Source organism: Strongylocentrotus purpuratus, unplaced genomic scaffold, assembly GCF_000002235.5.
Source record: "Strongylocentrotus purpuratus isolate Spur 01 unplaced genomic scaffold, Spur_5.0 spur5_scaffold_14, whole genome shotgun sequence".
Taxonomy (NCBI): Eukaryota; Metazoa; Echinodermata; class Echinoidea; order Camarodonta; family Strongylocentrotidae; genus Strongylocentrotus; species Strongylocentrotus purpuratus.
Window position 1 is genome coordinate 16,316,114 of NW_022145599.1, and position 14,418 is coordinate 16,330,531.

The 14,418-nt window shown below is 38.0% G+C and overlaps 1 protein-coding gene across 1 annotated transcript; it reads right to left on the reverse strand.

Annotated features, from left to right (window-relative positions):
• Window positions 1-1,780: 1,780 nt before the first annotated feature.
• LOC105441205 (NXPE family member 3-like) lies at window positions 1,781-12,693 on the reverse strand. The gene is made up of 3 exons (XM_030985114.1): window positions 12,132-12,693; window positions 10,313-10,485; window positions 1,781-2,630 (listed from the first exon to the last, which is right to left on the reverse strand). The coding sequence occupies exons 1-3, from the start codon at window positions 12,666-12,668 to the stop codon at window positions 1,781-1,783; spliced, it is 1,560 nt and encodes a 519-aa protein (XP_030840974.1). The 5' UTR covers window positions 12,669-12,693.
• Between the last annotated feature and the right edge of the window lie 1,725 nt (window positions 12,694-14,418).

Sequence of the window (14,418 nt, forward strand, 5' to 3'; positions counted from 1 at the left end):
ATGGCGGTCTATACTAACAAAGTGAACCCGTATGAGACTATAGAAACGGTTTAATCAAACTTTGTTGCAATCACGGGGGTTTCAGTTATGTATAAATACTGTAAGCATGTGTGACCACAGGTTTTCCAGACACCCCCTAAACGAGGATTTCTTCTGAAGCCAAAATACACCCTAAATGAGGATTTCGCGTGTTTTTTTCCCCCGAATTCAAACCCTAAACGGGTATTTTAAAAAAGTGTACTCTAAACAAATATTGTAAAATTGTAACCCCTTGAACATTTTGAAGTGCGATAGGGATTACCATTTAAAATGCGAACTAAATCAAATTGTGCTACTGGTGTAAAATTCACAATGTAACAGTTTACTTCAATAGAGAAGAACAACATCAACCTGTACACTCCCAAATAGGTTTAATGCACAGCCATCATAAGTCTTGTCTTTTGAAAAAAAGAATCACATTTCAAATTTCAAAACTATTTCAAATAAAGTACATGTAGTGTTTACAAAAAGTACACAATGTACAATGAACAGTTACTATTCTACTATGCAAAACAAAATATAACAAAATAATACAACATAATAAACTAAAGTTTCTCTATGACCAGCTATAGGCGTGAGACTTGGTAGGTCTGGCCCTGAGGGCTAGAAAAATACCTAGATTTTGAACCATTTTGAAAAAGTACCCTTTTTCTTGAAAATGACCCAAAAGGGACGTTTTTAATCCCTTAATGCGGCACCGCGCGGACCACGACCAATCTAAAATAACAACCCTTTATACCCCCTTCACATACACGGATTTTTCTTACGAGTCCTTACGGATCCCGCAAATTCACAGATCTTCCACGTATCCTAACGATTTGGCCACTTTTACGATCGATTTTAGAGTTGTTACGAGTTTAATAACGAGCTATTTACGGTTTATTACAGATTATTACGAGTTATTACGATTTGTTATGGCAAAATTCCACAAATTATTACGAGTTGTCACGGATAACTACGAGCAACTAAACGTGTTAGCTACGACCGGTTTACGTGTTGTTACGAATAGTTACGACCTACGAGTTAGTTACGAGTTTTTACGAGTCCTTACGATTTTTAACCAAATAATAACAACTGAAAATGAAATGTTCGAGTTTGCAGCTTTTATACCTTTTCCCAAATCGTAAACAATTTGTAAGAATACGTAAAGTATACGTATCTATTCGTAAAGTACTCGTAATTATACATAAAGGGCTCGTAATAACCCGTAATGATTCGTAAAGCCATCGTAACAGGACCCGAATGAATTCGTAAACAACACGTAGGCACTCGTATTAATCCGTAAGTAATCCGTGAACAAATCGTAAACTAAACCTAACAAATCGTTAACATAATTTCTTACGAGTCATTTACGGATTCTTGAGGGCAGTTTAGGGATCGTTACGTATTGTTGCGAGCGGTCTACGATACTTACGGATTGTTACGAGCTATGTACGAGCTATTTACGGAAAAATAAATCCGTGGACAATCGTAAGAAGATTTTTGACATGTCAAAAAATTGCCTTACGAGTGTCTGCGAGTTGTTGCGAGTTGTGACGAGATATTTACGGATACCAGCGAGTTATTTACGGATGCTTGCGATTGACTACGAGTTGGCGATCTGTAAGGACTCGTAAGGAAAATCCGTGTATGGGAAGGGGGTATTATACGCATTTTCTTTGTCACGCATGCTTACAGTATTTATATTTGACTGACACCCCAGGGTTCAATGGTATGATATCGACCACAACGACTCCATTATTTAGGAACAGCCTAACAACGTAAGGAGTTTGTCATTTATGTTCACGATATGGAACCCCGTTGGGTGCACATTATCAGCTTGCAATTGCGCATGCGTCATATCCCAAGCATCGATAAAACCAATCCTGCTATCCTGGAAGATAATATTACGCATGCGCTCTTCATTGCCTCTCGCGTACCAGTCACTGCAAGACGTATGTTGGCCGAAAGTCGTGTATTGTCGTGTGTTGCCGCCCTTGAATAACACCACAGCGCGTTTGTTCCTATCTAGCAATCTTCCCATGGCCGCTACTATTCCTCGCACCCTTTTCTCGTAAAACAGAGGAGGAGCAGACTCAAAATGTGCCCAAACAGAAACTACGACGACAGGAGACCCAGAGCTTGCAATCTTGCCGATTCTTGTAGCAATGTATTCCAAATCTTTGTCATAAGTCCAAACTTTTTTGCCAACAGGGTATTTGTGAAAAGCAAATAATGTTGTTATATTGTTCTTCGAATCTTTACCCGAAACGGGTCCTGTATAGCCAGTCCCCTTTTCTCCTAAGAAAGACATTGATAAGTTCAGCGTTTTCAGATAATACTCGTGTAGCTGACGTATAGTAGAATCTCCCAAGAAGAATAATTGTCTATTACTGAAACATTTCTTTATTTGAGCAACATCTCGGAATCGATGAACCCGACAGGTAGGTGAAAACCAATTACCCTGATCGTAATATCCCGCAATTTCTGGTTGCTTGCTGTTGTAGCCTAGTGAACACACGGGTAGATCATCAGTGGACATCAGGGCTTGTGTCGCGTTCCCTCGGATCACTGTAACAGACTTTACCGGACCAGTGAGCTGTGTTTTTGACCTGTAAATGTATGAGAGTGTTCGATAAAATTAGCCTTTGCATTAATTACTCACTAGTAAGTTCGAAATTATGCGATGATTAAATAAATTAAGCTTTATCCGACTGATTTGCACACGTACGTGGCATCAATTCGACTTCGGCGTTAGTATACCCAGGAAGGTGGGAGGACCTGAATCAATTAGCGCAAGCACCAGTACAATGGCAACAAAAATAAGGGGGAAAAAGAAGGGGAAAAAAAGAAGGAAAAAAATGAAGGGAAAAAAAAAGGGGAAAAAAAAGGGGGAAAAAAAAGGAAAAAAATAAGGAAAAAAGGAAGGAGATAAAAGGGGTAAGATATCAAAGGAATTAAAATATGCTAATCTGACCGTAATTAAATGCCTAAAACCCCTTGACTTCCGATGGCTCTGCCCCCTGGACCCCACCTAAGGCCCTAAGGCGCACGGCTGGATGCTAATCTGACGGTAATTTAATGCTTAAAACCCCTGAGCTTCTGTGGTCTCGGCAATCTGAACCTCACGCCAATAAGTGTCCATATGGAAACGTATCATCCGCTCAATCTGACTTCATAGAACAAATAAGCATCTTTCCATGAAAAAGTGAAGTTTTCTAAAATGTGCGTTTCTTTCCAGCATTGGGGCGCCCGGAAGTCACTCGGGTAACATTTCATAAAGTATAATGTAAAAAGACCATGCGCAAATTTTCTGTAATTTTGTCGGAAAAAATACATTCATCCAGCTCAATGTCGTCTCTCTTTGCGTTGAGAAGAGCAAATAGCGAGTTTCAATCACACTTTGACCGCTCTCGCAAGCTCTCACTCGTTTCACTGTGGTCAAGCGACTTTGGGGCAAGCGGTTAATGAAAATACTAATCGTGAGCTTTCTTCTGTTATCAAACTTGTTTTTGATTGATTGTATAATTTTGTCGGAATAAATGAAACAAAAAGGCTTGACCAATAACTTATCGGCGTCTGAATTTCCTGATGCAAGCGCACTAATGACGTCATCTTCGCCAAATCAGTGTCTTTTATCATAAAATGCTACACTTTCACAATGTTTATACATCTTTTTTAATTATTAGTGAGATATAACATATTTTCTCTGATATCACTGAAGTTTTGGGTTTTATTTAACGAGTAATTTTAAAATAAGAGCCATTTTACTGTTTTAATTTACTGGATCGTACCATTAAAGTCGTAGGGTACGTAGAAAGATGCATTTTCTAACCGCGCCAAATTTAATTTACGTTCCGACATTCTGTTAAATGGGTTCGTGTTGTTAAGTTCGTGTTGTTTTAAGAATCCATTGCTTCTCCACGAAACGTCCACATGCGGAGCTGTTTATCAACTAAATTATTCAAATTTATGAATGCTTCCTCCCCAGGTGTTTGTAGTGTTTATGCATTTCATTCACCTGTTATTATTCTTTGTACTCCAAGTGTTAGAATACAAAATGCATTTTGGTTTTATAGTTTCATGCAATAAGTAAGTAAATAAAAGAGAATGTTCTGCACAATAAAAACAATGTGTGTCCCCATTGTACAATGTAATGTGTCCCCTCATTTTGTAATAGTTAATTTACCCAATCACATAATGGAACTACCTGCCCGATAAAACCAGTGGCCCGTGACCCCTGAGCACTCAACACCATGTGGGAGTCAGTTTGTGGTCAACTTCTTTTATGAGACAAGCAAACGTTTCCATATATGTGCCAATTCGTGACATGCCAGTGTCACAAATAAGGTTTCAAAATATGTTCATCTGACTGTAATTAAATGCCTAAAACCCCTGAGCTTTTGGGGGCTCCGCCCCCTCGACCCCACCAGGGGCCCTAAGGCGGCCCCTGCATGCTTATCTGACCGTTATAAAATGCCTAAAACCCCTGAGCTTCTTGGGGCCACGTGGCCACGTGGACCCCACGCCAATTAGTGACCTGCCAGTGTCACAAATAAGGTATCATTATGCTCATCTGCCCGTTATTAAATGTCTTAACCCCTGAGCTTCCGGAGCTCTGCCCCCTGAACCAAACCAATGGCCCTAAGGCGGCCCCCTGGATGCTCATCTGACTGTAATCTTTTGCCCATAACCCGTGAGTTTCAGGGGGCTAAGCCCCTGAACCCACAAAAAAGGTAACCCACAAATAAGGTATCAAAATATGCTCATCTGACGGTAATTTAATGTATAAAACATCTGAGCTTCTGGGGGCTCCGCCCCCTGGCCCCAAACCGATTTTTGTCCTACCAGTGTCACAAATAAGGTATCAAAATATACTCATCTGACCGTTATTAAATGCCTATACCCGCTGATTATCTGCGGGCTCCACCCCTTGACGGCGCAGGGGCTTCGCCCCTAGACCCCACGCCAATTTACGCAACGCTCTACCTGATCGTAAATACCTACCCCCCCCCCCCACTCACCTACTTAGAGAAACGTTCAGCGGGGCCTGCATGTAAGAGTGGGATGATGCGGATTGTTTTTGTCTACCCCCCCCCCCCCTTCCCCCCGTCCCCAAACGTTTTTGCTCATTTCTCCACTGCCGGTGTCACCGTTACGTACCAATATTTGGCTCGCATAATTTCAAATTTGCCCCCCCCCCCCCTAAGCAATCCTGGATCCGCGCCTGTAGTCAGATGACAACTTCTTCTGTGGTAACAAAATTTCCATCACTGACACGTGATAATTATGTACCTTCCCAACAATTACATTTGCGAATAGTGGGTTCTTGCAAATAGCGCTCATGTACTGTGTCACCTTAGACTTGTAACCCTGGCTTAAGCAATGACTGCCATATTATATGGCGCTCTAGCATTCAAGGAAATCATTCCTGCCAGGTACCCATTAACCTCACCTGGGTCGAGTGTGGCAAATATAGATAAATGTTGCCTTGTGCCCCGCGCTCCTACGCGCTCCTACATCCGGCAATGCAATAATTATTATATTCATTTGGTGTAGTTTCATTAATTAAATGTAGGCACACAGAATGCAATGCCCACCACAAAACTATTGATCTTATTATAAAGAAGTACCGACCTAATTTCGAAATTCCAGCTTTCTAGGAGTAAATTTGAATGCAATAATTACGGCTTGAAAAAACCTCTGGCGGATTTGAAAGAGTTCACAAAACAGTTCCATGCCTTACTCCATGAATGTGTGCTTCGAATTATACAAAGGTCCGGGGGTAAATCCTAAGTTCATAAGGTTCATATTTATTGCCCTTTTAACAATGGAAATTCGTCGTGTTACACGATATTGCGATACACATATATATAACATAATATACACTCATACAAAAATTAATAAAATAATTGTTTGAGCTGACAGAAAACAAAAACAAACAATTAACAATAAAAACAAAGATGTAGCCATGCATCGAAATTGATATACATGTATATCAAGTGAGGTGGAATGACGATAGGATTTTACAAGTATCGATAATGTATTGCATTATTATCACTGATAGTCTGATTATTATTATTTTTGTTAATGTTATTATTATTATTATTATTAACAATGGAAATTCGTCGTGTTACATGGTATTGCGATACACATATATTTACACAGTCGGACTTAACAATTATGGAAAGCCGTTGTTATCTTTGACAATACTTTGTAAAAGTTATCTTAAAAGGCATAAAATGTTGATTCAAATCATTCTTATTTCTGTTATCAAGGAGATTTCATGTTCTTGACGTGGAATTTATAAAAAGTCTAAAATACTCGAATTTTCGCTTTTGTTTATATTTTATTTGGAGGCTACAAATGGCTCTCCATAATGTTTAAGTCTAACTAAGAGTTAAAGTGGCACGTTCCCGCCAGTGTAGTTATCGCTGCTCTAGTCATCGCCATCTTGGTTCCGAAGATCGACTTCTAATTTGCATACAGCTGTCAATCAAAGTACGCGCGGCCTGGCCGGCCTTCGCCAAGCCAGCTGATCGCTGACGATCGCGACGTCACGAAAGTGGGCGGAAACAGCAGCCGAATCTTAGAGCCGAACTGCTATTGGCATTACTTCGGCACATGTATGCGATAATCGGTATTGTCCGGGCATTCGGAACATGCCATCTGCGTAAGAGCCGTATTCTGTTGGTGTCAATAGGCAGCTAGCACCGTCCGCCAGCGGGTACGTATTTTGAACGCCCTCTGGAATACGGGGAACATGCCTCTTTAAGTTCGACTTAGGATCTTTGTTAAACACCCCCGGGTCCCTGGATGAATATTCCTAAAAACCTTGATGTGGATGTGGTAGTTGTAGGCTTATAAAAGAATGTAGGTAGTGGACACTCGGGACGACTGGTGACAAAACAAACACGGCTAAGGCTATTATGTATTTAGGACAAGTAGGACACCTGTTCTTTTTATAATTTTAACAGTTTTTGTTGCTGTATTATTTGTTTCGTAAACGTGTGCTATTATCATTCCCAGTTGAAAGCCTTTTAAGGTTTTCAGTGTCGCGCATTTCTTTTATGTCAATGTAAACTACCGTAATTCAAACATGTTTGCCGTAAGGACAATTATAGAATGCTAAAATCACACCTCTCTTGTAAAGGACAAGGCCCTTTTTCAGTCTTTCGCGAGCTTATTATTTATTACCTCAAACAAAGTTTTTGTTGTTATATTATTTGTTTCGTAAACGTGTGGCTATTATCTTTCCCAGTTGAAAGCCTTTTAAGGTTTTCAGTGTCGCGCATTTCTTTTATGTCAATCTAAACTACCGTAATTCAAACATGTTTGCCGTAATGACAAATATAGAATGCTAAAATCACACCTCTCTTGTAACTGACAAGGCCCTTTTACAGTCTTTCGCGAGCTTATTATTACCTCAATCAAAGTTGACTGTACAGCATAATAACAGTAATATCCTTGATGAGAAATTTATCATTTTCTCAATTTTCTATCAAGACTACAAACAACTTTTCAGAAGGCAATTATGATAAGCAAAAATCCATTTCCAAGGTACATGTACATGAACCTGCATCGGATCCGGCAGGTGCAACATAATTCGGAAAGAAGTTTGCGCATTTGCCAATTTCATTTGTATAAAATATACAACATATTACCAAATGTTGCAATACAGAGGTGGATCAAGATTTTTTCCAAGGGAGGTCCAGCGGCAGAGCCCCAGGACGCTGTCGAGTTTAAGCAATTCGACAATTTTATTTCTTTTTTATCTCTTTATATTTTCTCTTTTGTTCTTCTTTTCTTCTCTTTCTCTTTCTTTCTCCCTTTTGTCCCTTGCTCTCCGTCTCTCTTTCCCCGTTTTAGGCCGCAAAGGGGAGGGAGACGGCCGATTTCACCCCTACCCGATACTCAACTACAATAGCAGCTGTTATCTCTACAGTTTTGTTGAATAGGCTTCCAAAAACTCACACAAAATTATTCTTAATTGTAGAAAATAGTATTTTGACAATGAAATGGTTATCATGCACGTTTTTACAGTCTGTTAAATAAAGGGAATAGTTGAATTATCATAACTCATCTGTCAACATTTCAAGCATCATCGTTTTGGGCTGGCGTTCAATTAGGAGATCTCAGCTGTTAATTTCAGTTTCTCCTCGTGAAGCAATTGTCCAGGTATCAAAACACACTTATTAAAACATTATAGATCACATAAACTTTAATGAACTGTATTAAAAATTGTGTTGACAAATGCACCCAGTCACGAGACCCACATGTTTCATGAACTTGTCCAGTGTCCACGTAAGTTATGATCGAATACATTACATCATAATCAATGATAATGACTGCAAATTGTTTGTTGTATACGTCAAAGTACTAGTTGTCTATTGACGTACACAAAAAAGTGTGTCATATTCTGTACTACAGTATGTTATAATGAACTATTTTTTTCATAACAGCCATATTTTTCATTAGAGCGAGCTCCACCCTGAGAAAAAAACGTATAAATGTGAATGGTTAAGGATAAAACTTTCTTTGAACATAGATTCCTTGCCTTCTTCGCCTTATGGCTGTGTCGGGATACACATTTGCCTTGTACAAAAAAACTTCAAAAATCTGTATTCTTTCTTATTAAGAAAATGTTTAATCATACATTCACCCTAAAAAAAAAATGGTTTGCAGATATGTTTGTATAGAACCCCTGATGAAACAAATTTATTCCGTCATAAATAACTAATAAAATGAAAGTTTATGAAATTTGTTGTAGAGGGCAACTTAGAAAAGAGCAACTTCAAAAATCTGTATTCTTTCTTAAGAAAATGTTCAATCATACATTCACCCTAAAAAAAAAATTGTTTGCAAATATTTTTGTATAGAACCCCTGATGAAACTAATTTATTCCGTCATAAATAACTAATAAAATGAAAGTTTATGAAATTTGTTGTAGAAGGCAACTTAGAAAAGAGCAACTTCAAAAATCTGTACTCTTTCTTAAAAAAATGTTCAATCATACATTCACCCTAAAAAAAAAATTTTTTGCAAATATGTTTGTGTAGAACCCCTGATGAAACTAATTTATTCCGTCATAAATAACTAATAAAATGAAAGTAAATGAAATTTGTTGTAGAGGGCAACTTAGAAAAGAGCAACTTCAAAAATCTGTATTCTTTCTTAAGAAAATGTTCAATCATACATTCACCCTAAAAAAAAATTGTTTGCAAATATGTTTGTATAGAACCCCTGATGAAACTAATTTATTCCGTCATGAATAACTAATAAGTTTATGAAATTTGTTGTGGAGGGCAACTTAGGAAAGAGCTCGCATGATGCGTCATAAAGTTGCCAATTTGTGTTTCACTGATGACAACTTCAAAACTTCGCAACTTTCCTATTTCTAATCTAATTTAGCTCAAAATATGATCAACTTGTTTCTCTGTTTTCAGCTTTTATTAAAACAAACTTGTTATCAGAATGGACTTCCCCGCTAATGAACAGGGGGGTAATTTGCCGGGGGCGATTGTCCTGGAACCATTCAAATCAATCGCGATTAATATCAATCGCAAGAAGGTCGTTAGTAATATTTAAAACGGGGCCCTGGGCCCCTTTGCACAAAATTACTTACCATTGATGATAACTTTGCCATCAATGGTAACCAGTGACGGATCCAGGGGGTCCGGGGGCCCGAGTCCCCTCCCCTGGGACCAAAAACGTGTAAAAACACGTTAATTTGACTTTTTTTTTAGATGGGCCCCCTCCCCTGGCGCTCAAGGGAGGGGGGGGAGGGGTAAAGTTACACATCAGTGGTAAGTTTTATGCAACGGGGCCTTGATCTCTTAAAAGTAAAACAGTCATTTAAAGGGTGCGTCAGATCGTTCCTGATGGCAAGTCCGCAAATGACTTTTGTTATCACCCGCTCCCTTAGTTATGGGAGGAGCGGTGTCTTATTAATCACCAGTCACGTGTATCTCGATCGTTCAATCCTCCTTTTGTTTTCTTGTGACAGATTGCTGTACTCACAAATCAATTTGAAAAGCAAAAAGCTTTGGACAAGAGACTTGCAGGTCTGGATAGGATTAAAATCGAATCGTCGACATTCAATTTTTTAGTTTTCCTGAGAAAGAACATCCTCTGAATAACCTTTGTACACAATAAATTAGTGTTTTCGTTCTATATAAGTAAGTCATCGATGACGGAGCCATATGTACAGTAACTATATATAGTTCCAACTTTTTATTGATAAGGTTCCTTAACATGTTCAAAATTGAGCTATAAATGAAATGGAATATCTTACACTTTAAATGCTTCCCTTTCCGTCGCATTCGTCACTTGTATAGCTTGTTGTTCACTTTTTCCCCCGTCAATCCTGTGTTTCTTCCAGTCACTACAACCGAAGCCAACTGGCTTCTCACAAAACCATGGGGAACCAGTCGTTTCATCGGTAAAGTCACAAAATTCCTTCTCCTTCTGTCCAAAAAAAAAGAAAGAATATAACCATGGATGTTGGATGGACGGTGCATCCCCCCCCCCCCCCACATCTCCTTAAAACGCTACAGAGGGATCGTGGACCTTATGGGGGTTAAATTACTAAAACACCGCCTCCTTTAGGTTATTCAGGAACCCCATGACTTGTACAGGCTGATCGCCTGTCTGATTATCAAGATATTTATGATTGGAAATTGAAATCAAATTTTGCGTTTTCTTAACGGTTTTTATAATACTAGAGTCTATTTTGGAAAATGAGTATAGAGTAAATGATTCTTTTATGTTTTATAAATTTAAAATGTAAGATCAAGTAAAAGGCATTGAAGACACGATTGGCAGTGTTTCGGGGAAAATTAGGAAGAGCAATATTGGTTTACAAAAACAAATCCAAAAAGAAGTGATGCATGACTTTGCCTTCTGGCAAAAAACTTGATTAAAAAAGGTTTATTTCAGATATTTGCTTCAATAATACACAGGGCATACCCTGCATCATAATTTGTTTGTTTACAACTGATATTGAGATTTTACAGCACCAAATTCACCGACAAGTTTTAATGTGAAATACATATTATAATATGTTACATTTTTTCTCAACAGTCTTCCCAAAATTCGATCAGTGGAGCGATTGGGGGGGGGGGGCGGAGGGGGAGGGCCGGAGGACCAATTTTTGTAACATCTCAAATTTGCTAAGTGGGCCCGAGTATAGCGCAATGTTGTTATTAAATCTGAAAACTTAATCAGGGAAAATTCATATTTTGTTGGCAAATTTGCTTGGGTTCGCTTGTTAATTACGCACCCCCCCCCCTTTGAAATAGGCTTGGAACTTTTACCTTTCAGTTGTTTATTTTTGTTCTGTCTACAGAAATTTAACTTCATGGCGTCTGTTAGTCTCGTGACACCAAAGAGCTATAAAGACCGAACACATCTTGAAACTCTTTAAATGCTGCAATGATTATTATAAACCTTAGGTCATTCAAAAAAACCATGACTTATACAAGCTGATCGCCTGTCTGATTATCAAGATATTTATGATTGGAAATTGGAATCAAATTTTGCGTTTTCTTAACGGTTTTCATAATACTAGAGTCTATTTTCGAAAATGAGTATACCAACTCTAAGTACCCCCCCCCCCCCGTGATAAAAACACGTACGCTGATATCCACAGAAAAAAACACAATAACTGCGGCGAGCGCACTGCATAATATTATGATGGGATCGTGTCTTCCCTCTTACGTCACAGCCCTAATTAGACCGAAAACGCTCGCCTTCACATTCTCTCTTCGAGTCACTCGTGGAGGCTTGTTTTAATGATTGTCTTTAAATGTCAGTGGAGTTTTCAAGGCATTAATTGAATCTCGTTTCTGAAGTGTTAAACTGGCATAATATTCTAGATTTGTTAGATTTCATTGATTAATGTTTTTCTTCTCCACCCTCTCCCGGTCTGGGAAGGACTGTCTGTTTATTATTTTCTCGATCGACACGGAATAGATTAAACATGTTAATTGACATTACTAGAAAAAGTATATCTTACTCGAATGTCGCTTGCTTTATATTAGTACCATCAGAATGTCCCCCCCCCCCCCTCCAAAAAAAAAAAAAAGAAAGAAAGAAAAAGAAACAGGACTTACCATAGGTATTCTTAGTTGAATATTGCAAAAACCTTCCTTTTGGGTTTTGTTTTCGGACACGAATGCGCCATAGTACACTATTCTTGGCTGGTTTTCAGTGCGTATACGATCCAAAACATATGTAGCTTCACTTGAATAAATCAAAGAAACAGATATACTGATAACGCCTGTCCATTTAAGTGTAAAATAGGCATTATATGTTCCATTCCCATTATCAACAATCTCACCGTCAGTTGACGAACTAGCGGAGTAAGTTGAATTTGTGGTGAAAATCTTTGCTCGAAATAAGTCACCGCCATATTGTTTGGACTCGTTACGTCCGTTTCGTGCGTATATATGCAACTCGAGTTCGTCACATATGAAGTAAGTTTCCTTGGGATTTATCAGCTCGAATGTTGTGAGAGTGTTGTTGGTAATGTCCATGTGGTTTGTCCAGTTGATTGGTTGAACTGAGGGATAAGCGAAGCGAGGAAACTTGCGAGCTGTTCTGCTTGGACATAAAGAATGTTGGTTGCTCTGATCCGAGAATGACCGCATGAGAGGTACCGGAGCAGGCTGAACCTTAAACTGATTCGCCTATGAGTGATAAAGAGGAACAACCTAATTATACCAGGCCATGCAATGTACTAACCCGTTATATACATATGGATATTAAAGTTTCAATCACAACTTCATTCCTAGCAATAAATCCACAAGCGAGCATTTTGAGAGCAGATGTCATCACAAGTAATACGTTATACCAAACAATAATTGAATGATATTTTGCTTTGCAAATTATGCAGTTATTTTATAGTTTGGGGATCGCATTTTTGGATAAATCAGCAGTAAACCCCGGATCCGACATCGTATTTTAAGATCGCAATATCGACGGAATCCTTTCACAATAAATGTTTTAGTTGCACCAATATTTAGTCTAAAATGTTGCTGTCCATTTGTTAATAATTCAAATAATTATATTTGTGTAGAATATATGAGAAATCATGGATCAAATATCAGATTCCTAATATCTTTTTTTAATCTCCACGAAATGTGGTCACCCTATTATTATACTTTTACTACTACTCCTACTACTACTACTACTACTACTACTACTACTACTATTTCTACTATTATCTACTAATATTTCTACTATCATCATTGTCATCATTCTAATGCAGCAATAAACCACCCCCTAACAACAAAATAAAAGATAAAGTTCAATTTTAAGGGACGATACTGTGTTGCGGACTCACCAGGAAATTATACCTCGATGTAACGGGTGATCTCAAATACTGATAGTCGCCAACTTGATCTAGAATTGCCAAGGCAACTAACACTAAAGTTGAAGTTAATACACAGATGTTTCTTGACTTCCCCATGGCTGCAATAAAGAAGAACAACGGATATAAGATTATCTTGACAATTATTCAGATCTAAATAGTTCACCTGTTTAACCTAAAAATGCATTCGACTTTATCGCAGTTAAGTATATTAATAACCTTAATTTCAATTCATTTTTATTTATTTTTATTTTCCAACAAAATACAATACATAATAACGAACACAATGTAAAATGTATACAAAACATAGATACATTTGTAATAAACAAATCTTAACAGTAATTAATATATTTGAGAAAGACAAAAATTGTATTATAAATGTAACTGCATTCATATTTTGAGGAAATGGAGAGGTCCACTGAAAAGCAGAGCTTGTAAATTGAGGACTCCTCAGATAATAATGAGTGTGAAAAGAGTATAGAATACATAAACAATAAAAGAAGAATAACGGCCAACAGAGACAACAGTTATTAAAACACGTAATGACTGGAAACAAGAAGACGTAAACAATTACATGACGAAGAAAGAACAGAATAAAGAAGAAAAATGTGGGCTGCGTTTGGAGGGAAGGAGAGGAGAGAAAAGGAAAATTGTAGAGATCGAGCACGAAATAGGGAGCGCACTAAATCCTTAAGATAGCTGAAACAAAAGAGCTAGAACATGATGGCAAGTAGTATGGACTTTGAGAGATGGGCAGAAGAAAAGAGAAGGAAAAAAATGGGTTCTACCACAATAAATTTCTAAATATAATACGATTGTAATAAGGAAAATTTTAACTCTTTTTAAAAAGCAATTAGTGAAGGGGAAGTTTTCAAATCGTTATGCAGAGTATTCCAAAATTTAGGGCCTTCAAAAATAAACGTGTTCTGTGCAGAACATGTTCTCAAAAGAGGTAAGTGAAACTCATCGGATTGTCGAGTGGGGTATTTATGAACAGCATGTTTTTTTAAGAAACACATCATTAAACA

What these genes read in the sequence shown, in the direction of transcription:
- LOC105441205 (XM_030985114.1), bottom strand. Translation starts at nt 12,668, where the DNA reads ATGCGGTCATTCTCGGATCAGAGCAACCAACATTCTTTATGTCCAAGC. An exon ending in TTCAACTAAGAATACCTATG is followed by an intron (nt 10,486 to 12,131) that starts GTAAGTCCTGTT and finishes TTTTTTGGACAG; the next exon opens with AAGGAGAAGGAATTTTGTGA. An exon ending in GAAAGGGAAGCATTTAAAGT is followed by an intron (nt 2,631 to 10,312) that starts GTAAGATATTCC and finishes ATACATTTACAG; the next exon opens with GTCAAAAACACAGCTCACTG.